This window comes from Phyllostomus hastatus, unplaced genomic scaffold (assembly GCF_019186645.2).
Source record: "Phyllostomus hastatus isolate PE091 unplaced genomic scaffold, TTU_PhHast_1.1 phas_scaffold_182, whole genome shotgun sequence".
In the NCBI taxonomy this organism is placed as follows: Eukaryota; Metazoa; Chordata; class Mammalia; order Chiroptera; family Phyllostomidae; genus Phyllostomus; species Phyllostomus hastatus.
In genome coordinates, this window is record NW_025334013.1 from 206,770 (window position 1) to 229,602 (window position 22,833).

General features: G+C 68.4%; 2 protein-coding genes across 22 annotated transcripts; both read right to left on the minus strand.

Annotated features, from left to right (window-relative positions):
• Positions 1 to 1,313: 1,313 nt before the first annotated feature.
• RNF223 (ring finger protein 223) lies at positions 1,314 to 7,212 on the minus strand. 4 transcript variants are annotated; one of them, XM_045858499.1, is made up of 4 exons: positions 7,045 to 7,211; positions 6,897 to 6,933; positions 4,118 to 4,493; positions 1,314 to 2,841 (listed from the first exon to the last, which is right to left on the minus strand). In XM_045858499.1, the coding sequence occupies exon 4, from the start codon at positions 2,830 to 2,832 to the stop codon at positions 1,846 to 1,848; it is 987 nt and encodes a 328-aa protein (XP_045714455.1). In that variant the 5' UTR covers positions 2,833 to 2,841; positions 4,118 to 4,493; positions 6,897 to 6,933; positions 7,045 to 7,211; the 3' UTR covers positions 1,314 to 1,845. The 4 variants fall into 4 exon arrangements, with proteins under 4 accessions (XP_045714455.1, XP_045714454.1, XP_045714456.1 ...); XM_045858498.1 differs by having other exon boundaries at positions 6,897 to 7,212; XM_045858500.1 differs by lacking the exon at positions 6,897 to 6,933 and having other exon boundaries at positions 6,981 to 7,211.
• Positions 7,213 to 8,796: 1,584 nt separating this feature from the next.
• CUNH1orf159 (chromosome unknown C1orf159 homolog) lies at positions 8,797 to 22,590 on the minus strand. 18 transcript variants are annotated; one of them, XM_045858511.1, is made up of 9 exons: positions 19,547 to 19,678; positions 15,809 to 15,896; positions 15,592 to 15,667; positions 12,965 to 13,055; positions 12,613 to 12,678; positions 11,769 to 11,903; positions 10,929 to 10,954; positions 10,825 to 10,855; positions 8,797 to 9,646 (listed from the first exon to the last, which is right to left on the minus strand). In XM_045858511.1, exons 2-9 carry the CDS (start codon positions 15,878 to 15,880, stop codon positions 9,388 to 9,390), a joined length of 756 nt encoding a protein of 251 aa, XP_045714467.1. In that variant the 5' UTR covers positions 15,881 to 15,896; positions 19,547 to 19,678; the 3' UTR covers positions 8,797 to 9,387. The 18 variants fall into 18 exon arrangements, with proteins under 18 accessions (XP_045714467.1, XP_045714458.1, XP_045714461.1 ...); XM_045858516.1 differs by having other exon boundaries at positions 9,404 to 9,646; positions 12,969 to 13,055; XM_045858502.1 differs by lacking the exons at positions 10,825 to 10,855; positions 19,547 to 19,678 and adding an exon at positions 20,916 to 22,584.
• Between the last annotated feature and the right edge of the window lie 243 nt (positions 22,591 to 22,833).

Sequence of the window (22,833 nt, forward strand, 5' to 3'; positions counted from 1 at the left end):
CTGGACGCCTGGAAATGCGGAGGGCCGGTTGGGAGACCCTGGTGTCCCGGTCCCTTCTGGGGCTCCCAGGTGAGGGTGGAGGGGGTAGGGCTTCAGGGCTGTGGTGTGTCTCTCTCAGTGCGGGAGGCCACCAGTGACCACCCACACGACACAGTGACCACTTGTGACCCTGTGTGCTGCATGTGTCGGCCTGTGTGTGTGACACAAGTTCCCTGTGAGCTGGTGGCTAGTCCATGCTTGTCTCCGCCACCCCCAGAGCTGCCCCTCAGCCCTGTCCACAGTGTTGTGGTCTGTGATGGCTCAGTCCCTGCCGGGCGCAGGCCACGACGTTGCAGTCACAGGCGCGTAAATGCTTGTCTGATGAGGGAATGTTCGAGGTGCTCATGTGACCGCATGTCAGCCTCAGGGGCCTGGCTCTGCCGGTGGCGAGGGCGAGGCGCCGTGTGTGCATCACGGCTGCGTGATGGGTGCGGAGTCACCGTGCTGCGCTGCGTGGGCGCACGCGCCATCCCGTCCCCACTGGTGCTGTGGCTTTGCAGTGTCCTCAGTAAAGTGCCGTTCCCAACTCTGTGTCATTGCTGGGGCCTGGGACAGGGTGCGTTTGGGCCCCCACAGCAGCCCAGCTTCTCCAGGGCCTCCCCACTCCAGCAGAGGCCTGGCTGGGTGGAGCAGGAAGTCCAGCGCTTTGGGGTGAGGGGTGAGGAGGCTGAGAGCCAGAACTGGCCTGGCCTCTCCTGGCCGTGCCAGCCCAGTGGCGCAGGGTTCCTGGGGCTGGCAGCAGAACCGTGTGGGGTTGGGGTGGGGCTGACAGGACGCTGCTGCTTCGCCAGCCAGGCCCAGGGAGGGTCTGCTGGAGGGACCTGTTGTCTGTGGGTTGTCCAGACACACCGGCTGCCACCACCTGTTTCTGTTCTCCGTTCCTGGGGAGCCATGGGGTTCTGCAGCCCTGCAGTCCAGGCTTCCAGCAGGGCCATGGCTGAGGACGGGGGAGGGCGCTGGACTAGACCAAGGCCTCCCTCCCTGTCTGAGGTGCTCTGGGCCCTCCCCTCCCCCCTGGGGGAGCCTCACGGACCTAGGGGGCAGCCAAGTCCTGAACTGCTCCCACCCACCCACAGCCCGGGGGAGACGGGAGTTGGGCCCCCTGGCACCTGGGGCCCGCCTGCCCTCGGGGCTGCTGGGAGTCGGCTCTAGTAGGGGCATGCTCTGGGTTGAGGCTCTCTGGGGCAGGGGCAGATGGAGGGCTTTTCTGGAGGGAAGGACTAGGTGGCGCAGGGGAGAGGGCGCACAGGTGAGGACCCCTTACCAAGTGTGGATACAAAACAATTTATTGAGAAATGTACAGTTGAGGAGGGTGGGATGGGCACTGGGAGGCTTGGCTCTCGGCCCCTCTCCTCCGTGTCCCTGTCGGAGGGCACAGTCGGCCCCCCGCCGATGGAAGGGGCCCCCCTGCCTGGGCAGGGTCTGGGGAAGGAGCCCTGGGTGAGTGGTGAAAGTGAGGGTGACCTGCCCCCCCCCCCCCAGCGAGGGGCTGCCCTGTGGGCCATTCACAGTGTGTGCAGGGAGGGGCCTGGCCGGCCGTCTCTCCTAGCCTGCTTCCCCAGCTGCACAGTGGCAGTGAGGGGGTGCTCCCTGGGGCTCACAGGAGCCTGTGACTCTTGGAGGCTTTGGGGAGCCTTTTGTTCACCCCATCAGGACCCAGCCCCATAGAATGGGGGCAGTGAGCCAAAGGGGGTCCTCCGAGATGTTGGGGCTCCTCTGGGGCCCTGGGGAGCTGACTCCCAGCAGCTGCTGCACCCGTGACTCCAGCTGTGGGCTGGGAACCCACACGTGGGCCATGGGACAGCTCTAGTTGTCGGCCAGGGGCCCGAGCGAGAAGGTGGCTGCGTAGGTGACAGTGGCCGGGGCAGTGCTGGCCGGAGGCCGGGACAGGCAGTGCAGGTTCCCGGTCCTGAGCGCACAGTGCACAGGCCAGAGCACCACGCAGAAGAGCACCAGCAGCAGGGCCGTGACAAGTGCCATGCGCTTCCAGTCCTGGCAGCGTGCCCAGCAGCGGGCCAGGCGGCCCCGGCGGCTGGCAGGGCCCGGGATGGGAATGGGCGCGGTGGGCTCGGCGGGCTTGCTGAGGCCCACATCCACGCACACGAAGCCAGGGGCCGGGAGGCCAGGTGCAGAGGGCTGGGGGCAGCAGCACAGCTTGGTGCCCTCCAACCAGACAGGCTCCTCCAGCCGCAGGTGGGCCGGCATCCTGGCCTGCAGCTGACGGCTGGTGCGCAGCCCAGGGGCCCCGGTGGCGGGCACAGCTGTGGGCTGTCGGCAGAACGGGCAGGGCACAGCCTCACTGCCGGGTCGGCCCGTTGGCTGGGCCGCCGCCAGCCGTGCCAGGCACTCCAGGCAGAAGACATGAGTGCAGGACAGCTCCTTGGGTGTCTTGAAGATGTTGTCATAGCCCGAGAAGCAGATGGAGCACTCCAGCGGGGAGGCCACCTTCTCTGAGCCAGGGGTGCCGGGGGACCGGGGGCTGCTCACTGAGCCGGGGGACCAGGGGCTGCACACTGAGCCGGGGGACCGGGGGCTGCACACTGAGCCGGGGGACCGGGGGCTGCACACTGAGCCGGGGGACCGGGGGCTGCACACTGAGCTGGGGGACCGGGGGCTGCTCACTGAGCCGGGGGACCTGGGGCTGCTGGCTGAGCTGAGGGACCGGGGGCTGCACACTGAGCCGGGGGACCTGGGGCTGCTGGCCGAGCTGAGGGACCGGGGCACTGTCGCCGTGGCGCTGCTCTGGCGGGGGGGTGGCATGGCCGTATGCCACACCTGCTCGTCTGATGCCATGGCTCTGAGCTGTGGGACAAACAGAGACGACTGTGAGTGACACAAAGGCAGCCTGTCACTCTCTTTTGCCCGGCACCAGTCCCAAAGACCCTGGGAAGGCCACTGCCTGTCTGTGGGCACCTCCAGAGAGTCCCACCTGCGCCCTGTCCCACCCCCTCCAGCTCCTCCCACGCTGAGACTGGGGCAGCACCCCCAGTGCTTAGGCCTGACCAGCCCAGACGGGGCCCTGGGCACAGGGTGTCGTGCCGACTGCTCTGTGGACGCCTCTTGCTGGCCCTGCCCTACCTGGCTGTGCCCCCTGGCAGAGGTAAAGGTGATGATGACAATGGCCCACAACAGTTACTATTTACACATGGGCTCTGACAGGCTGGGCCAGGTCGTGTGACAGAAAAGGCAGCGTGGAGGGAGGGAGACTGGGCCGGGTGACCCCGGGCTCTCCCGGGCGGGCACGGCTCCGGGTCAGGGGAGTGGGTCTGCACACAGACCCCAGTGCCGGCGGCCAGTTGTCAGGCAGCTGGGCGAGGCCCAGGCGCTGGGCTGGCTGGGCTCAGCCGTCAGCCCACAGGAGACGGGGGGGAGGGGGTGCCTGGCCAGGGGTGGGGGCTGGTGGCCGAGGAGGGTTTGTCTTCCAGCCGAGCCCTGGGCCTGAAGAGCCAGCCCCCGGCCCACGGAGGGAACGGGACTCGGTGCCCTCTGCCCCCTCTCAGCCGAGCACACAGCTGTGCCCTCCCGACCCCCCCCCGTTTCCGCGGGAGACCCTGCCTCTGTCTCCCTGGCCAGCTCGGGTGGCCGGCCTGCTGGCCAGGGCCCTGCCCGGCCCTGCCCCTCCACTGGGCCCAGGTCTCCGCCCCAGGCAGCCACACAGTGGGCAGAGGAGACCAGGGCCTTGGGAAGACCCTGACCACGGGACCCCAAGGAGCTCAGGGGCCCCAGAGGCGACCCGGCCCCGACTTTCCGGTCGGTCCAGGCGGGCCAGTGGGGTGGCTTCTCAGCGGCGCGCCGTGAAGGTGCGGTGCTGCTGCATCGTGACAGACTGCCGTGAGTCACGGTGACATCACTGTGAGGTCATGAGCGCCCCCCACATCGTGACACGAGATGTCACCACATCCGGATGACAGCAGAGGTGGCGGGTTAGGCGGCAGGCTCGAGGGGACTGTGGGCTGTCCTCGCCCAGGCCCGTGTGCCCCACAAAACCGGTTCCTTGGTCTGAGGCCGCACCCCCGAGGAGCTGCCCCACCCTGAGCCTGTGCAGGTGAGAGGTGAGTGCCAGCCGGGCAGGCCTTACCTGGTGGGCAGGGGTCAGCGGGGCCGGGGCATGGTCCTCCCGGGCGGCCACAGCCGGGCTCTGAGGCTCCAAGCTCTCCCGCTCCAGCAGCACCTGCTTCCGCCTCCGAGGCAGTCCCAGCCTCTGCTCACCGGGCAGGTGTCCCTCCTCGGGCTGGTGGACGGCAGCTGTCTCGGCGGCCCTGGCCTGGCAGGTGTGTTCTGGGCAGGTGGGGTTCAGGGGTTTGCGTGTGCTCCTCCAGGTGTCAAGTACTGAGGCAGGTGTGCGTTCTCTGGCCGTGAGTCCTGGCAGGTGTATTTATACGCTCCTGTCATGCTGGCCAGGGGTGTGGCCTTGGCTTTGGGATTGGCTGGCCTCCTGTCCTCTCCCTGGCAAGCTGGGCGGCAGAGGGCGGGGAGTCAGAGGTGAGAAGTGAGAGCCTGGGGCGGAACTAGGGGGTGCGGTCAGTGTAGACCTCCACAGTCCGGGCAGGTCCTCAGGGGTCTGGGTAAAACTGGCCCCTGCGATGCCCGAGTGGCCCCCAGAGACAGATCAGCTCACCCCGTTGGGGCCCTGGTGGCACCCAAGCCCCTGAGGGGCTGCCAACCCCCCACTCACAATCTCAGCCCAGGTTATCACACCCTGTGGTCCACTGATGCCCTCCTCACGGCCCCTCTCCAGCCCCCGCCCCGTGTACACGGCCCACTGACGTGTGTCCACACGTGTGCCACCCCAGTGTGCACACGCAAGGCCCTCCCAAACCTGCGATTCTGCTGCCCCGCCTCTGCCCGCTGAAGCCTTGGGGGGCAGGGAAAGGTCTCCTTGCTCTGGGCCCAGGGAACAGGGTGAGAGGTCAAGCTCCCCCGAGGGGTGGGGTCAGAGGTGAGGACACAGCAGCCACCAGGACTTGTCAGGGCTCAGTGTCCGCTGTGGGACCCTGGAGCCCAAGGCAGCCCTGCCCAGCCGGGAGGGGGGCGCCGTCAATCTCCCTGGGGGAGGAGAGGTTTCAGCCAGTCAGCATGGGGTCCTGGCTGTGCCAGAGGGGCCTGGACCGCACCCCTCACACCCACCCTGGGCCAGAGACGGCCCCACACCTGATGCCCCGCCCCCTGCAGTGGTGGCAGGCTGCCCCCCACCCCCCACCCCGGCCACGCACAGCACCTCAGTGCACGTCTGAGCTGACCTCAGGGCGGTGCGCCCCCGCGCTGAGACGTGACCCCGACACTGCGCCTGTGGGGAGTGGTGTCCAGCCCGGGTGGTACAGGTGGCCTGCCTTACACCCAGAGACTGCCCCCACCCACCGGGCAGGTGCCCACCAACCACCTCGGCTGGTGGCCTGGGACCCCCGGAGACCCGCAGCCCCAAAAGCACTAGGAGAGGCACTGAGAGACCACAGAGGTCAGAGGTCAGCAAGAGGAAGACCAGCTTCAGGAGGTGAGTGGGGGCGCGGGAGCCCAGGAGGAGCCAGCCGCGGGAGATGGGGTAGGTGGACGGCTGAGGCCCTGGTGTGGACGCAGAGATGCCGGGTGACCGCAGGAGGCGGGGACAGCGGCCTCTCCCTGCAGGCAGAGAAGGTGGGGCCTGGGCTCAGGAAGGGGCCCCAGCTCCTCTGGGTGCCCAAGACGGGGGTCTCAGAGAGCTGCCTGACGAGGACGGTGGGGGCCCGGAGAAGGGGGATGGGGAGGCAGAGAGAAGGGCGGGTGCTGGGGGGGGTGGGAACTCAGTCAGAGCGGGGTGGGCTCCTGGGTGGGGGTGTGGCCTGGCCCAGCTGTGCACCACGGGGCCGAGTTTCCGTGGGGACCTCCGGGAAGTGTCCTCAGCCCTGCTCTGAGGACACCATCCTGAAGGCTCCTGGGAATGTCCCAGCTCTGAGGTCACTAGAACTCCTCAGGGCACAGTCAGTGCCCAGAGTCAAAGAGACAGGAAGACCTGAGGAACGTGCCCCCGGGGGGGGGTGACCAGGCCTCGCTGGCCACGAGGCAGGGCCAGACCCCGGTCCCCACACCCGCTCGCCCTCCAGTCCGCTGGGGAGCAGCCGTGCCCGTACATGCACGGCCACACGCGTCCTCCGTGGGGGCGGGTGGGTGTGCACACACCAGCACATCCTCTTGGCTGAGTGTGACAGTGCACATGCCCCTGCGTGTGCAGGTGTGTGCACATGTGCGACCCGTAGCCCTGGGGCTCACCGGACAGGGGGAGGACAATGCCCTCGCTGACACCACTCTCCAGTGTGGCTCGTAGACAGGGGGTCCGGACCCTCAGCCACAGACGTCCTCCGCCACGTGGGCAGAGAGGACTATGCTCCAAGGCCTGCCCTGGCCCTCCCCAGGACCGGGAGCCACCTGGCACAGCATGTGGCCACGTGTGTGAGGCACTGCAGGCCTCGTCGGGGGCCCGGACTGCGCCCCCTGCTGGCCCGGCACTGGCGGACTTGCCGGCTGCTCTGCTGCCCTGTCCCCACCACCCAGGGACACGCACTGAGGCTCTGGGACACGGCCCCCGACCTGGGAGGTGGAGGCTGGAACGAAGCCTGGGATCTGGGTGGGCTGCACACCTGGGTCCAGCCTGGGTCCCAGCCCCGGGCACTGGACCACGTGGCTCTGCGGGCCGGGCAGGTGCGCCCCACAGTCCTGCCCCTCCAACGCCCGCAGTGAGAGCTAGGTCCCCAGAGGTCAGCCTGGCCGCCCCTCCCAGCCTTGCTGCGGCCGGCTCTTCCTGGGGCCCATGCCCAGAGCCCCAACTGCACCTCTCCAGCCCCACTCAGTCCTGCCCCATGCACCCTCCTCCCAACACCGCTGACCTCTGACTTCTGCTGGCTGTCAGGGCTCCTCCTGGTGCTGAGGATGAAGGAAAGAATGAGCTGCACCCCCTGAACTGTGCTCACCTCCTGGGGGTGGTGGTGAGTGCAGCCCCTGCTGACCTCCGTGGTGGTCCCCATGGCACCCCACCTGTCTGCTTTGGCCGGAGCTGTGACCCCACAAACTGGCTTCACTTCGGCCTCGTCTGTGAGGGCCTGGAGCCCAGGTCAGGGGCTCTGGATGGAGACAGACTGGGGGGAGGGCTGCACCCCACCCCCACTGCAGACCACCTGCCCCTGATGGCGTCCCCACCCCAACCTCAGGCACCCCCACCACCTGCGCTCTGGCCGGGGTGCCCAGCTCATGGGGTGGTGAGCCCAGCGGCCCCATCCCTGCTCCCTGGGCCTGAGACAGTGCGCCAGGCCCAGGGTGCCCAGTGGCACAGGACAGGCTGCTGTGGCCGAGGGCGCCAGGCCCAGGCCGCAGCCTCGAAGGTCCGGGGAAGGGCCTCCCAAGTGTGGGGCAGGGGGTGGGGGGAGGAGCCAAACTCCAAAAGAGCTGGTGGGACCTGCAGGGTTGTGGGAGGGGCGTGGCCGAAGGGACCCTGGGTTTCAGGGTGGGGGGAGACGGGGAGGGTGGAGGGCACCCGCTAGGCTTGCGCAGCTGGAGCCGCTGTCCGGGTCAACCATGCCGCTTCCTGGGTCATCCCCAACTGAGTTCAGAGCGCAGCTTGGTGCCGGCCTGGGAGCAGCGGGCGTGAGCTTCCTCCCGCCAAGGGCTGGATGGGCCCCTTGATGGGCAGGGGCGTGTGGGGCCACGCACAGACTGGCCCTCTCCCTTCCCACGCAGAGAGACCGGGAGGAAGAGCAGCCGGGCCCGAGGGGCGCAGCCAAGCCCATGGCACTGGGAAGCCCACATCGGGCCTCTGTGAGCACAGAGGTGGGTGCTGCTCCTCTCAGCACCCCTTCCTGCCCATCTCCACCAGGGCTCGTCCTCTTGGGGCCCCGCCCCGAGCCTGGTTCCGTCCGGCCAGGCTGCCCTCCCAGCCCCGGGCGCTGCAGGGGCAGGTGACTGCCCCCCTGCCCGGGCCTGGCCCCGGGGAGGCTGGTGGTCACAGGCGGGCAGGCAGTGCCCGGAGCGCGGTGCCCAGAACACGGGACAGAGCTCAGGGAGCCGTCCCGCAGCCCCTGGGGTGTGAGCATGCTCCATGCCCACCGCGTCCCGCAGACGCTCCCCCAGCTAGCCGATGGCCATGACCTCAGAGCAGGGCTCCCAGGGACGGGTGAGCTGGCAGCGAGGTGACGGCAGCCGCAGCCAGGCCTGGGGGTGGCTCTCTGCCGCCCCCACCAGGGCAGGGCCGTGAGGCGGCGGCAGCTCAGTCCTGCTGGCTCTGGGGGGAAACCCTGGGCCCTCCTTGGCCAGGCCGCCCACTGCAAGTCAGCCGACGCCCCCAGGCTCAGCGGCCCCTCCGGCTGGCACTCCGCCCACCTGTCGCTTCCTCCTGGGGCCCGTGGGCATCCTGTCTGTGCAGGGGCCTGGGGCCACCCCTGAGCTGCACACACTCCCCAGCAGGCCCGCTCGGGCTGCACAAGAGCCCCCTGAGCAGCAGCTACACCTCCGGTCGCAGGTTTGCCGGCTGGGGGCCGCTGGGTTGTCCTACCCGCCTGAGGCAGGTGAGGACAAGCCCCCTTCTCCCAGGAACGGCGGGCGTCCCAGAAGGTGGGGGCAGTGTGCGGGCCGTGTGCGGGCGCCTGCCCTGGCCTCTGCGCAGGCTTTCGGGCGGGGGTGTCCCGGTCCTTGTCGAGGGCCCTCCATGCCCCCGCCCCCGCCCCAGCGGGGGGAAGCTGCTCTGGACGGTGGGGCTGCTCCCGCTCAGGGGCAGACGAAGCTGGAGCCGCAAGGACAGGAAGGGGAAGCCCAGGAGTTTATTGGACGCGGTGTCAGGGCGCCTGCCCTCTCTGCCGCCGGACGGGAGGACGCACACGCGTGTGCGCACTGGAGCCGGCGCCGCCACACGGAGGGCGCGGGCGGCCGACTGCGCGAGCCCCGTCTCGGGCTCCTCGGACCTGGACCAGACTCCGAGGGCGCGAGTGCGGACCTCGGCTGAGGGTCTGGGAAGGACGGCCCCAAACACGCCTTCCGCGGGAGCCGTGGTCCCTGCAGCTGCAGGCAGTGCCGTCCTGGGTGGGCAAAGCCCGCCGTGCGTCGGGCCCAGGCGCTTCCACAAACGCACCTCGCTCACAGACAGAAACCCCCAGGACCCCGGCGACTCGCTCCCGCGGCTCCTGGAAACGAGGGCTCACAGGCTCGGGGGTCTCGGCCTCCAGGGCTGGTGCTGAGCCCCTGTCCTCCACCCCAGTCCGGGCACCGGCTGGGACGCCCCAAGGCCTCTGCCTCACTGCCCTTGGACAGGTGTCTGCCCGCTGGGCTGTCCGTCCCGGGGCCGCGGCCCTCGTGGCCTCCCTCGCGGCCTGGCTCGGCAGCGCAGCCTCTTCAGGAGCCCCCGGTTCCCGCTCGGCAGCGCCCATTGCTGGGAGACGAGGGCTGGGCCGGGGCAAGTCCAGGACTGTCCGGAAGCCTCCCGGGACAGAGCCCGGCCGTGTGGTCGGGGCCTCCTCCTCGGCGGCGTGCAGAGCTGCGGGTGAGCCTCGGGGTCAGACGTTGCTGACCCGGGCCTCCACCAAGGAGACAGCGGCGGGGCCCGCGCCCCTGTCCGAGGGCCTCTCCCGCCTGACGTAGCGTGGCTTCCGCACTGAAACAGGGTGGGAGGTGGGGGGGGGGGTGAGTGCAGGGTCTGGGACGGGGGCACACCCCACTCGGCCTGCCCCCGAGTGGGGTCACTGCAGCAGAGAGCTTCGCGATGGACGCAGGCTGTCCCCATCCCCCACCCCCCCCCGCAACACCCCCCGCACCACAGCCTGGGTAGCACCTGCCACACCCAGGACCCAGAGCCACAGGTCACAGGGTGCACCACAGGGTGCATGGTGGTCTCCAGATGTGTCTGCAGTCTTGGCCCCAGAACCCGCAATGTGACCTCACTTGGGAACAGGGTTGGTGCAGTTGTGACGAAGTTGGGGGACATGAGCTGAGGTCCCCCTGGGTCCTCCAGGGAACCCTAACTCCAGGGACCAGGGTCCTCACAAGGGGCCACAAGCCCGGGGACGCCTGAGCCACCGGGGCTGGGAAGGCAGGAAGGACCCCACCGCTGGGAGCCTCGGAGGGGGCACCCCCAGCTCCATCCCTGACTCTGCCCGGCGGGCCGTGCGCGGGGGCCGCCCTGGGAGACGCACGCGGGGGCCGCGGGAAACGGGAGGTGCTGCCGGCCGGCCGCTTCAGGGGCCGGGGACGAGCGCTCCGGGGAACACAGCCGGTCTGGCCTGGATCCAGCGGCTTCTCTGTCCCCCAGAGTGGCGCGGCCTCTCCTCTCCCGGCCACAACCCTCCCAACAGTGGGAGAACAGGGGCGGGCAAAGGCTCACGGCCAAGGCTGGGTGACCGCGGTGCTCGCGGCACCGCCTGCTGAGGCTGCACACGCCTGACACGGTAAAACAAACCCCCATCCCTGGGGGCGGGGACCCAGAAGGCCGGGCGCCCGCCACTCAGGTAGGGCTGGGGCTCAGTGAAGGGGCCAGTGAGGGTGGCAGGGGTGACCCCTGACCCCATGCTGGGGGTCCTCCTCCTGCTTCCGCGGACCCAACATCCCGGGAACGAAAGGGAAGAGGCACACGGGCTGTGGCCAACGAAGGGGACTGGCCGGCGTCCCGAGCAACTGGGGTGGGGGACGTGGGGACAGACACCACCGAGCCCAAGTCCCCGGCGGTCCCAGCTGTCCCAGTGGCGGCCCCACGGGGGCAGCTGAGCCCCGGCGTTTTGAAATTCTCCCCCAGAGACAAGGGATCCCAGCAGGTGAGGGCAGTAAGAGCCGACGTACCTGAGGACTGTGGTGGGGGGATCATCGCGGCCTTGAAAGGAAAGGACAGTGAGAGGGCAGGGCCCCGCAGGGCACAGGGCACCCAGCCCACCGGGGTTACTTACGGCTTCGCCAGGCTGCAGGGCCGGGGCTGTGGGGGAGAGCACAGGGGTCACGTGGGACTGGGCAGGTAGGGGTCCCTCCACACCACTGCCTAGCAGTGCCCTAGGCCCGGCCACACACCCCGCCCCAGCCCCAGCCCCTGGAGGAGCCGCCCCCAGGCCCCAGCTCCCCGCTCTCAGCAGAGACCAGCCAGCCCTCAGGGTGCTCCTCCAGGCCACCAGGCCGCCACACCGTGCGAGCTGCCCTTCTGGGCTCCCCACTAGGGGCCTCAGGGGGACCACCCCCACCACCACCACCCTGGCCACTCCCAGGGCCGTGACTCCTGGGGCCAAGCAAGGACTGCTCTGGGGTAGCGGGAAGTGGGCACCGAGCGGCCCCTGCACAGCGCACACACTGAGACCTGTGCCCACCACGGCCAGCGGCTCCCAGCGCGGACCCCAGAGCCCCCATCCTGGGAGGTGGGGGAGGCCAGAGCCCCCGCTCAGGACAGGGAGCTGCAGCAGCTCCACCCAAATGCCCAGTGGCGATGCAGGCGGCGGCGGGTGTGACCCACTGGCCCTGTCTGCTGAGGAGTCTGGTCTGCTGGCCGCCCACCTGCTGGGCACCCTGAAGGGCACAGCAGGGGTGACACCCCTGTCCTCCGGAAGCAGGGCCGGTGTCCAGGCCCAGCGTGTGGAGTCACAGCAGCACCCTTTCCGTGGAGACCCCAAGAGGGCCGCACCCCTGGGCCAGCACAGCCCCTCCCCCCGGGTCTGCCAGGCAGCGCTCGGGGCCTCGTGGGGGGCTGCTGCCCAGGAGCCCCTGGCTGGGCAGGAGCCGGCCGCCGGGGCGGGGACGAGCACCTTTGTTCCTTCCGTAGCAGAGCCTGGGCAGTTTGCTGGCGCGCTTGAGGTAGAAGAAGCCAGCCACCGAGAGGATGAGGCTGGAACTGAGGAAGAAGGTCCCCAGGAAGAGAGAGGCTGCCACCTGAGGGCCCCCTGCAGGCAAGGGCAGCGCGTCAGCAGCCCCTGCACAGCCCTGGGCCGAGCAGCCAGGAGGGGGTCTCCCAGCAGGTCGGCAGGTGTGTCTGCTCCAAACCCGCTGCACCGGGGCCAGGTGTGTGCAGCCCCTCCTGCAGCCGCCACCCTTGCCGCTGGCCCGGCCCTGGGGGACAGGAGGCGGGGCTGTGGGCAGACCCCACCCTAAACTCAGCTGCTCCGTGGTCTGGGTCAGCACAGGGTCCTCAGTCCAGGTGCCCAGGAAGCAGGCCCTAGGGGACACGACCCTCCTAACCAAGCACCGTCACACCTGCCTGCAGCAGCCCCACCAGTCGTCTCAGGCAGGACGGATGCCCCGCAGCCTGCCCAGGAGGTGAGGGCACTTGTCTGGGGCAGTGTCTGCAGCCCCCCCAGCCCCACGTCCTGGAAGAGCCCTGGGGGCAGGCGGGAGGGCCTGCCCCCCGATCTCCGGAGAACCACATGCCCTGGGTCCCCACGGACCAAGGGCTGGGAGTGCTGGGAGGGAGGTAGGGGCAGCGACGCATGCTGTAAGGGCTTCCGCCCGCTGGGACTGTCCAGCGCTCCCCCGGGGCAGCACTCAGGCAGGGTGGTCTGTCTGCACCGGGCACAGCTCTGAGGACACCCCGCACCCCCATCCCCACGACCCGCACAGAGGCCCCGCTCTGGTCTGGGGAGCAGGGACACTCACCCAGACTTGGCTGTCCGGGCGCCCCCGTGTTCCGGTTCACGGGGGGCTGTGTGCCCTGGCCAGCAGCTGCGGGGAACACGCCTGTTAATGCTGGGCCTCACGTGGGGACCCCACGAGGACCCCCGGGGAGCCAGAGACACGGCCGCCAAGGGAGTGACAAGAAAGGGTGACCACGGAGGCAGCGCAGCCCTCAGCCTGCAGTTGTCCGGATCGGACACGAGACTCAGGGGGAGTCGGGCGGGAAGGGCGACCCCCACCCGTCCCTCCAGAACCGGGGGATGTGGACTCGGTGCGGAGCAGGCCGGGTGGGGGTCGGGGCGGGGGGGTGGGGGGGGTGGCGGCGGACAGCGACCTACGGCTTCTGCACTCGGAGCCGTTGTGGGGCCCGCCGTGGCACCGGACGCAGCTGGCACTCCCGTCCTCGTTCCGGCGCCGGAAACAGCCTGGGCGGCAGAAGCAGAGGGAGACGGCTCAGCTCGCCACCCGCCGGCCGAGCGCCCGCAGCGTCCGTCCGTGCAGGTTTTCATCCCGGGCGCCAGTTAGGCCGTCCTGTCGCACTCGAGACAGGGCCTCCCGCCTCCGCGGCCCTGGCTGCCAGGCTCAGCGCCTCCCCCTGGGGCTTGCGGCCCTCGCTCAGGCCGGTGTGACCTGGCTCTGCAGCCCGCCCCTCCCCGGGGTCCCAGCACACTCACACTCAGACCCCCCTCCCACCCACACCGCCCCGCCACCAGCTGCCCCCTGCCCCGGGGCGGGGAGCAGACCAGCTCTCCCCGGCCCGTGACTGACGGACAGTCGTCTTGCCAGCTGCACCCTCCCAGATTATGGATATCCTCCAGATTATTATGGATATGAAGATTATTATGATTATTATGGCTATGATGACCATAACTATCGTGGTGGATATTAAGATACCATGCTAGAAGTTTCTCTCTCTCCCAGGGAGGGAAACATCAACGTGTGGTTGCCTCTCATGCATCTCCCATTGGGGACCTGGCCCACAACCCAGGCACGTGCCCTGACTGGGAATCCAACCGGCGACCCTTTGGGTCACAGCCCACGCTCAATCCCCTGAGCCACCCCAGCCAGGCCCATTATTATTTCTCAACATTCCCAACACTCGGCACAGAGGCGGAGCAAGCGTGCCCGGCCCAGTCTGAGTGCAGGTGCCAAACGCCAGTGCTGGTGTGGCTGTGTCCAGGGAGGCCACAGGCCCCCACAAAGGACTTCAGACGTTTAGCCCACGCAGATGGCCAGCGCAAGAGGAAGGCCATTCTGCTGTGACACCAAGCAGCAGCAGGGCCTGGAGGGCGACGGCAGGGCCTGGAGGGCGACGGCACAGCCAGGACCCACGGGAGCCCCCGAGAGGCCGTGCCCGGATGGGCCCCGTGGGACCCCAGGCGGCCCGGGACTGGGCCTGGTGACGAGGCGGCGCCTCCCCGGGAAGCCCCAGCTGCGCTGCTGAGTGCAGGGACAAGGCAGGGCCGGAGCGCCGGGGCCAGACGCGCTTCAGGCGCCAAGGCTGGTGCTGGAGCCAGCGGGCGCTTCCAAAACCCCCGGGACCTGCTTGGCCGGCGAGGGTGGCCACCTCCAAGCAGGGTCAGGACCTTGCAGACAGACACCGGGGGACCTGCAGGCCAGGGGCCCACCCAGATCGACGGCCCTGCCCGAGACGCCCGAGGACGAGTCCCCGGTTGGCTTTCAGAAGTCTGCTGCGGGATTCCCGTGAAAAGGCCCCGCCTCGCAGGCCGAGAGGAGCTCGCACGGCATCGCAGCTCCCGCCGCGCTCACGGGGCGCTCAGCCCGCGGCCAGGCCCGGCCAGGCGGCCTCCGGGAGCAGGTCGGTCCTCCCGGGGCCGCCTGCGGCAGCCGGGCGAGGGAAAAACTGCGCCGCAGCAGCAGCCCCGCTGCGCCCGAGTGCCCACGGGAGGCCGGGCCTGCTCCCGTCGGAGGGGTACCCGCCTGCGGGCTGGACCGGGTGGGCCTCCCTAGCCCCCCCCCCCACACCTGCCTCCCGTCCCGGGCCGGGAGTCACCGAGAACTGAGCTGCCCTCCGCCTGGAGCCCTGCACACCGAGGCTGGGCAACCTGGAGTCACCTCGGCAGGTCCCATGGGACACCCTTCGTGCCGGCTGCCGGGTGGGCTGCTCACAAAGGGCACGAGGACCCCAGGGCCACTACCACCAGACAGCTGAGTGACGGACCAGGAGTCCGTCGCAGATGGCCACCCCGTCCTCAGGCCGGCCCCACCTGGACGTTGTCTCAGCGGGCCGCCCTCGGGCTCCAGTCTGGGTCAGCCCTCAGTCCCCCTCTGTTTCCGTGAAGGCGCCTCCCACGGGGCGCCTTCCACCTGCCAGCCCCACCACAGAGGCCTCACTAGAGGGGGCCCCCCCGCTGCACCTCCCGGGGACCGAGGCTGCCCTGTGCGGTGGGACAGCGCCCTGAGCGGCTCCCGCCTGCTTGTGCCTCCACGGCTGCCGACTCCTGGTTCCAAGTGCAGGGCGGACGGGAGCCGGCATTCATCGCCGCGAAGTGTGCCTCTTGGACGTAAGCATTGCCTTCAGCACAAGACACTCAGACGCGCAGGTGTAGACACAGGTGCAGACGCAGACGCAGACGCAGGTGCAGGAAGGGCGCTCTCACCCCCCCCACACACCACGAGGGCTCCATGTTGGACGCACGTGCTCACGCCGCTCTGACTGCCACCCCATCAGTCTCCCCCACCGGCCCCGTCCGAGGGCCCAGCCGGGACTCCCAGGGGCAGAGCCAGGGTCCGGCCTCCCTGCACCCCCGACCCCCACTGCTTGGCGCCAGTCTCCCCACGGCCCGCGCCGCCCGGGATGAAGCGGCAGGGAGGGAGGCTTGCATGGGGCCTGCCCCTCCCACTCCCCTCCCAGCACCCTCCTGGTCCCCGCTGGACGTGGGCAGCTTGACAGAGCCACCCCCGGGGCTGGCCTCCGCCAGCTCACGCCGAAGTGCCTACCTGGGCCGCACAGGCTCGTGCCCGGGCAGGTGGTGTTGGAGTCCACCACGTCCACACAACACTCGGGCTGCTGGCCCTGGAGGGAGACGGCAGTCAGCATCCAGGCCCCGCGGGCGGGCGGCTCACGCGGGACCTGGGGGCGAGACCGCAGGGGAAGGGCCCCACCTCCATGGGGGGCTGGGGCTGGATGGCTCCAGCCTGCCTTCCTGGCACCTACCACGCTCTCTGAGGACTTGCCGGCGACTTCCGCCAGGAGGCCGGCCAGGAGGACGGCACGCTGGAGCGCCATGTCCCGGAGTCGGGGTCTGCAACAGAGAGGGGCGCTGGGGGACCACGGGGCTGGGGGGCGGGGGGCCTCCCTTGCCCTCCGGGACGCCAGTGGCAGACGTCCAGCTCCCACCCGCCCAGCGCTCAGCGGCCAGGACTGCCAAGCTGCTGGGAGTCCTGTGGCCTGAGTCCTGCTGGTGCGAGGCTGGGGAGTCAAGGCACCCGAGGGTCACTCTGCAGCCAAGCCAGGCAGGGCCTCGATGGGCTTCCCGCAGGGAGCCGGCCGGCAGGGGGACCATCTGACCTGGGCTCTGGACCGCACCCCCAGCAGCTCCCCGGAGGAGGGCCGGAGCGGAGGTGGGGCCGGCGGGCGGGCGGGATGAACAGTCCCTGCACGTGAGCCCAGACGGGCCTGGCCACTGTCACCTCGTGCCGTCCCCCACCGGCTGGGGCCTGAGCTGTCGTCACGGTCACGTTGCTCCGTAAGCCGACCTGCACGTCCCTGAGGCAAATTGCCAGTCTGAGCAAACTGCTGTCCACTCTCGGGCGGTGACCACAGTCACGTCCGCCTCAGACACAGCCAGGCCAGTGTTTCACACATCAGTCACCTCTGAGAAAACCCTGCACTTGACGAAAGCAGCTGAGGGGCAGCCGGGCAGGCAGTTTCGGTCCGAGAGGCAGAGCCCACAGCAGCAACCCCCGGGGAACTGCCTCCCTCCCAGGGGAGCGAAGACAGTGCATCTGGGGCGGGCAAGGGACCGAGGGTTCCTGCCTGGAGGGCCCTGGGGGAGGGCCCACTGCCCAGGGCCAGGGCCAGCCTCCTGGAGGGGCGGGGAGGGGACGGGGCGGGACACATGCACACATCGGGGAGCGGTCCTGAGCAGCGACAGAACCTCCTCCTCTCTGGCCTGTTCAGCACCGCCCCCTCGCCCTTCCCTGAGGAACCCCCTTTCTGCAGTGAGTTGCTTCTCTTCGCCTGGCAGCTGCTGATGCCATGCACGCAGCAGCCCCCCTGCTGCAGGGTGGGACCTGAACCGTCCACGTAGGGACCTCCTTTCCTGCTTCATGGGAGAGCCCAGGAGTCGGGGCCCTTCCGAGCACTCTCCGGTGAGAGGCACCCCCAGGGCCACACTGAGTCACAAAACACCGTTTCTGTTCAGCGCTCAAGGCCAGCGGGATGGCGGCACGTCCCAGGGACGCAGAGGCCAAGGCCGGGCGCTGCGAGCAGCAGCACGAGCGGCTGGGACAACACCCGTGAGTCCACAGGGACAGACGTCAGGGGAGGGCGGCCCCCACAAACCTCCACACGGGACACAGGGTCCGGTCCCTCGGTGCCAGGAGGGGCAGGAGGGACAGGACGCAGAGCAACTCCACTGGTGACACCACCTGACCCAGGTGACTCCGGACGACACCCCCGGAATGTCGTGCAGGCGTCAGGTGCCCCTGATATCATGCAGTGGGGGCCACCTCACCTGCGGGGTGCTGTCCCCACACACCCACAACCCTGATGTCACCGGAGAACACACATGAGACAAGCCCAACGTGAGGGGTGCTCTACAAAACACCGGAGCCGTCTCCAAAAAGCGGCCATGCCGACCCAGGAGGGGCCGAGACGCTGCCACAGAGCAGGGGGGCAAAGGAGACGTGTGGCATCCTGCACGGGCTGGGCAGGGGGAGGGGCAGGTAGCTCAGGACCCCCGGCGTCCAGGCCGCGGGAGGCAGCGGCGTCCCACGCTGCTCCTGAGTGTCGACGCATGCGCCGGGGTCCGCCCAGGGCTCCGGTCCGGACGCCCGGAGCTGCCTGCAGCTTTCCTGGAATCTGGACCTACTCCAGGATTTCTGGAGGCCGTTTTAAAAACGCTGCAGACCATTAACAAAAGGAACTGGCAGATCAGAGAAGGGGAGGTGACACTTGCAACACATCTGTTGAGCCTCACGGCTCAGTAGTTTGGGGAAAGGCAGAGGCTGGACCGGGCACTCCTGAAAAGGGGTGCCCAGGCCTCGAAGCGGCCAGGAGGGCTCAGGTCAGTGAGCTCCAGGCAGGGCCCCTCCACCGGGCATCTGCCCCAGGGCAGTGGGAACCCATCACAGGAAACAGGCTCAGGAACGTGCACCACCTCCACGGCAGGAGCCAAACAGGAGGAACCCCCGGCTCCCCCCGAGGCCGGCAGAGACCACGCCTGTTTCTCACGGTTCGGGGGCAGGAGGTCCTTGCGTGGCCTCTCCAGGGAGCGTGAGCAGGGACAGGGGTCCCTCCCCTCTTAGCAGGGCACTGCCCCACCAGGACCCACCCTTCTGACCTCAGGTCACCCTAGGCGCCTCCCCAGGCCCCCCCTGCACCCTCACACAGCGTCAGGGCTTCGACTCGGGGACTCAGGGACACAAGCCTTCAGCCCACAGGAGGGGACCTTCAGGGGCGACAGAACGTTTTCCAGCGTGACGGGGGTGCAGGTAACACAGCTGGACGCATCTGCCTAAACCCGTCAGCCTGCACTGCTCGTCACTGATGGGAATCACACCTCAGAACCAACTGAGTAAACGCAGTTCACTTTCCGTTCTGAAACCCTAGTGGGGCCAGAAAGCTACACAACTGGATGAAACCATTTCTGCAAGGTCGTGGGGAATCTGAGAGTTTAAGTTGAACGACTGGTGCACGGTCTTTCAAGCGCCTGTTCTTCCTGCGAAGAGCTGCTTTCAATGAAGCATCCTCAGGTCACGGGGATTCTAATCGAGTCCCACGTGAAGGTAACTGGGGGGAGGGGGCGACCTGCAGTCAGCCGGTCAGGGGCTAGGTGCTGGCAGGACAACCACGTGCACAGGCTGCGGGGGGGCCCCACCGGGCGACCACCGGGACCGCGCGCCTGCGCACGGGGCATGGCAGTCTGCCAGCTGGTTGCAGGGCTAACTCTAACCTAGTCCGCTTCTCCCCCCACCAAGTCGTCCCTTGGCTCTGCCTTCGGGAGGAACGGGCGGGGCGGAACGGGGTGTGCACGTGCTAGGGAAAGCAGCTTTCTGCACGATCCAGACTATTTTCGTCTAGAAACAAGCTTCTGTGAACAAGCCGGCATTAGGACCCCGGCTGGACCCCGAAGCCCAACAGGGACAGACCAAGGGTGCGTCCTCCGTTCGCGGCGGCGACACTGAGAACAACGCAAACAAGCGCGCATTCGCTGGGACGCGGCGGTTAATAGCAGCCACAAAGCAGCTTCGGGGGCAGACGCTGTAGTTGCCAGAACGCTGTTCCTGGAAACGCTGTACAAGACGGACCCGAGCCACCTGGTCTCAGATCACACCGGAACTAAAACATCTATTACAGCGTTTCGGCGACACCGCTCCAATGCGACGGGGACACCTGCGTCACGGCTACACCTGCGTTATTTCGCAGCGATGGAGGCGCTAACCTCTGAGAGGAGGCCCGTCCGGTCCCGGACGGTCCAGGGCGGCCGGACGCGTGGGGAGGCGGTTCGGGGACGGGGTTCCCGGTCCGGGGACGGGGGCTCCCTCGGGCCACGACGCCCGGGGATCCGGTCGTTCTGGGGTCCCCGTGGATTTTTGTCCGGCCTCCGCGCCCCGCCCCCCACCGAGACTGCCCCACCCGGGCGTCGCGCTCCTAGGGCCGCTCCTAAGCCCCCAGTCCCCGCGGTCCCCGCGGCCCCCGCAGCCCGCCCGCCCCCAGCCCCTCACTCACCCCCGCGCCCTTTGGGTTCCTCTTTCGTACCCCCCGCCCTCCAGGCGGTCGCGCCGTAACCCCTGGGACTTGTAGTCTCTCCGCTGCCGCAGCCCAGGTTCTAGGGCGCGAGACTCCCAGACCAAAACTACACATCCCGGCGGTCCGTGCGAGAGCTAACTCTCGCCAGGTGGGTTCCGGCACAGGGTGCTCGCGAGGCCGTAGAAGGCGCGCGCGGAGCGATCTGGGAAGTGTAGTCTAGGACTCCTCGGTCCCAGGCTCCCGGCCCTGGAGTGGACTACGGAGTTAGGGAAGGGACGACACTGCCCAGGATCCCTCGCGCGCAGGCCATCTTGGGAGTTGCTAGGAGACCGGAAAGGTTGGCTGCAACAGGCCAATAGAGGCGCCGGAAAGCCGCGTTCTGGGCCGCGCTGTGTCCGCCCAGACAAACCGGGCTGTTGGTTCTGGTCCCCCTGCTGTCCGCGCGGCGCTCCTTGCGAGAGGAAGCCCCGGATCTTTTGTCTCGGCCCGTCTCTCGCTTAGTGGAGGCTGCTGCGAAATGCTGACAGCAGGTCCGCCCGCGGGGCGACGGCGTTGGTGGTGTCTGTCTGTGGTCTTGAGTGGGGATGGAGAGCTCCGGCCTCTGGCCTACGCGGCCCTGGGCGCCTCTGCCCCTTGACGGGACTCGAGAAAGTGACGGCAAGTGGGACCCACGGTGCCGCTCACGTGGCTGGAGACGCCGCCGCCTGGGGGTACCGCAGAGCCCGCAGACGGACCTGCTTTCCAGCCGAGCGCCTCCGTGACGCCCGACGTCTGCTAACGACGCCTCCTGCAGAGCGCAGACCTGCCCGCTCCGGCCCCGACGCCCCGACGCCGGGCCGCGCGCCAGCGCGGTCCGCGCGGCGGCCGGGCGGGGTTTTCCCTGCGGGCAACTCCTGATGGGAGGTTGCGGAAGGAACTTTGTTCCCGGGCTGTCTCGCAGCCCAGGGCTACTACTCTTGGGGTGATGTCGAGCCTTTGTGGGGTCAGGGTTAAACAGGATTTCCCGGCAAACACCTTTAGGGCGTGCAAAGCTGGCCCCGAGGGGCGGGTGTGTGCCAGGGAGCTTCTGGGAGAAAAGAGCGAGGCCGGCCGCTGCCCGTTCCGTGCCCCGCACGGTTCTACCTTCCCTAGTGGTTGACCCACGGAGCACAGCTGGCAGGAAAGGTCACCAGGGCTGCTCTGTGCCGTTGGGTGGAGCCGGTTTTCCCCAAGGGCCGCTGCTTTGAGAGCAGTGCGTGGGCTGGGGAATCGGAGCAGAGAGATCTGTGGCCTTGGCCTGGGCCAGGAAGGACATCCACGCGGTGCATGGACTCACACGCACTCTGCAGGACTCCCTGCACGCACTTACCCACTTCCTGTGAGTGTGGGCAGGCAGGTGTGACCTTGGTTCCTTTCCGCTGGTGGAGCTGATGGGACCGGTTCCTCTTCCCGCGGGAACTCCACCTCATGGACCCCTGGGCGCTCCCCACTCGGCCCCAAAGGCCGCCAGGTCTAGGTGAGAGGACCAGCACCCTGGGCTGGCTTCGTGCCAACGCTGAGGCAGGCGGAATGCGTGTGTGTGTGGCCTCAGGCTCTGCCACTGAGCCACGCTGGACAGAACAAAACAAACACTGCTACTGCGTGCTTTGCAGAAGTCACCATCTCTCAGTGGGTCAAGTCGGATGTGTGCTCGTGACAGCTGTGCATCCTGTCGGCATCCCTGAGGTCGTGTGGGCACCAGCCAGGTGCTGGTCAGGGCGAGGAGCTGCAAGTGTGGGCCACCTGGCCGAGTCCTGCAGGTCCTCCTTCTGTCGTGGTGCTGTCTCAGGACATGTGTCCCCAGTGTGAATACCCTGCGTGCTCAGCGGACACAGAGCACCAGTCTTGAAAGGGGTGGGGGCTGTCCCCCAAGCAAGGGTGTTGTGTCCCCAGGGAGAGCCGCCTGTGCCTTCTCTTCTGGACGACAGCAGTTGCTGAGCTTCTCTCGTGGGAAGCCGGAGGTCTGAGTCCAGGATGCCCCTGGGGCCTCTGGCCCCAGCTGATGTGTCTCCAGGTCTGGAGACACCCTGTGTCCACCCACCAGAAACTCGGGTGTGAGCGCCCAGGACGAGAAGGCTGCTGCCAGCAGCAGGGTTTCAGGACAGTGGCTCTGGCAGCAGCGGCAGAGACACCCGGGAGCCGAGTTGTGCCTGGGAATGTGATCGCTCGGGGGCCGGTGCGATCAGGAGCAACCCCGGACCTGTGGCGTGTGGGGCGCCTGAGAGCCCCGATTTCCGCCTGCCAGGCAGCACCCGCTCTGCAGTCTGCGAAGCGGCTCCCCGGGTGCCCGGCCTGCTGCGCGTGCGTCTGCGTCGCAGGGCGACACCGCTCCACCTGCCCAGGAGCAGCCGCCACGGCCTGGGTGGTTTTCCGAAGCAGTGGACGCGGTGGTTCCCAGCGCATGGGGGGCGTTTTGCCGAGGCTGCCGCCTCAGCCCCAACCCTCCCCAGTGTCATCTCACATCAGAGGTGACGTTTCCACGCCAGCACTTCCCGGAAATGTCGGGTACGGGCCCCCAGAAACCTGCTGGCGAGAGGATGCCCAGTGCTCTGCGGGCCTGGGCCTGGGCCTGGGCGGGGGCGCACTCAGCGAGGAGGGGGCTTGGCCAGCACTGGGGAAGGGCCCCATGGCGGTTTCGGGCTGGTGGGTGCAGCCGGGCCGAGGTTCCGAGGAGTCTCCTTACAGGGCCCTCGTGAAAGTTTGGGGCTGGAGTTTGTCCTACAAAGTCCCCGAGTGAGCAGTAATGCGGTCCCTAACTTGTTATGTGCGGGAGTTTCTGGAAGCCCTGCGGGACCCCGGCCCCACCGGCAGCTCTGCTGGGAAATCCCACCCCTCCCTCAGGCCCCGGCCCCCAGGGAACCCAGCCCCCCTAAGATGAGGAAGTTCCCCCCACTCCTGCAGGGCTGAGAGGGGTTTTGGTTTTTGTTCTTAATCAGGAAGGGTGGTGTCAAACATTTTTTTAAAAAATCTATCCAGATGGTCCCAGGTTTTTCTCTTTCGGTCCGTCCACGCAGTGAGCTCCTTTGGTTTCCTCACGGTGAGCTGGCCCCCCATCCCCGGGGAGACACTCCCCCCACCGGCCCCTTCACAGTGCGCAGCTTGCCCAGACTGTCTGAGCCGAGAGCTAATTTGCCAAGGACCTTTGCGTCTGCGTTGTGAGGGACACGGCCGTGGTTTTCTCGGGACCCTTCGTCCCGCCATCGGGGCGGCGGCCCCTCCTCCGTGCTGTCATGCTGTCACTGTCCTCC

Bases quoted from the DNA above. Each gene is read 5' to 3' on its own strand.
- RNF223 (XM_045858498.1), bottom strand. From the start codon at position 2,832: ATGGCATCAGACGAGCAGGTGTGGCATACGGCCATGCCACCCCCCCGC.
- CUNH1orf159 (XM_045858502.1), bottom strand. From the start codon at position 21,015: ATGAGGTGGAGTTCCCGCGGGAAGAGGAACCGGTCCCATCAGCTCCAC. The intron at 13,056-15,591 runs GTAGGCACTTCG...TCTGCCGCCCAG, and splicing joins CACGAGCCTGTGCGGCCCAG to GCTGTTTCCGGCGCCGGAAC. The intron at 12,679-12,964 runs GTCGCTGTCCGC...TGTTCCCCGCAG, and splicing joins TCCGAGTGCAGAAGCCGTAG to CTGCTGGCCAGGGCACACAG.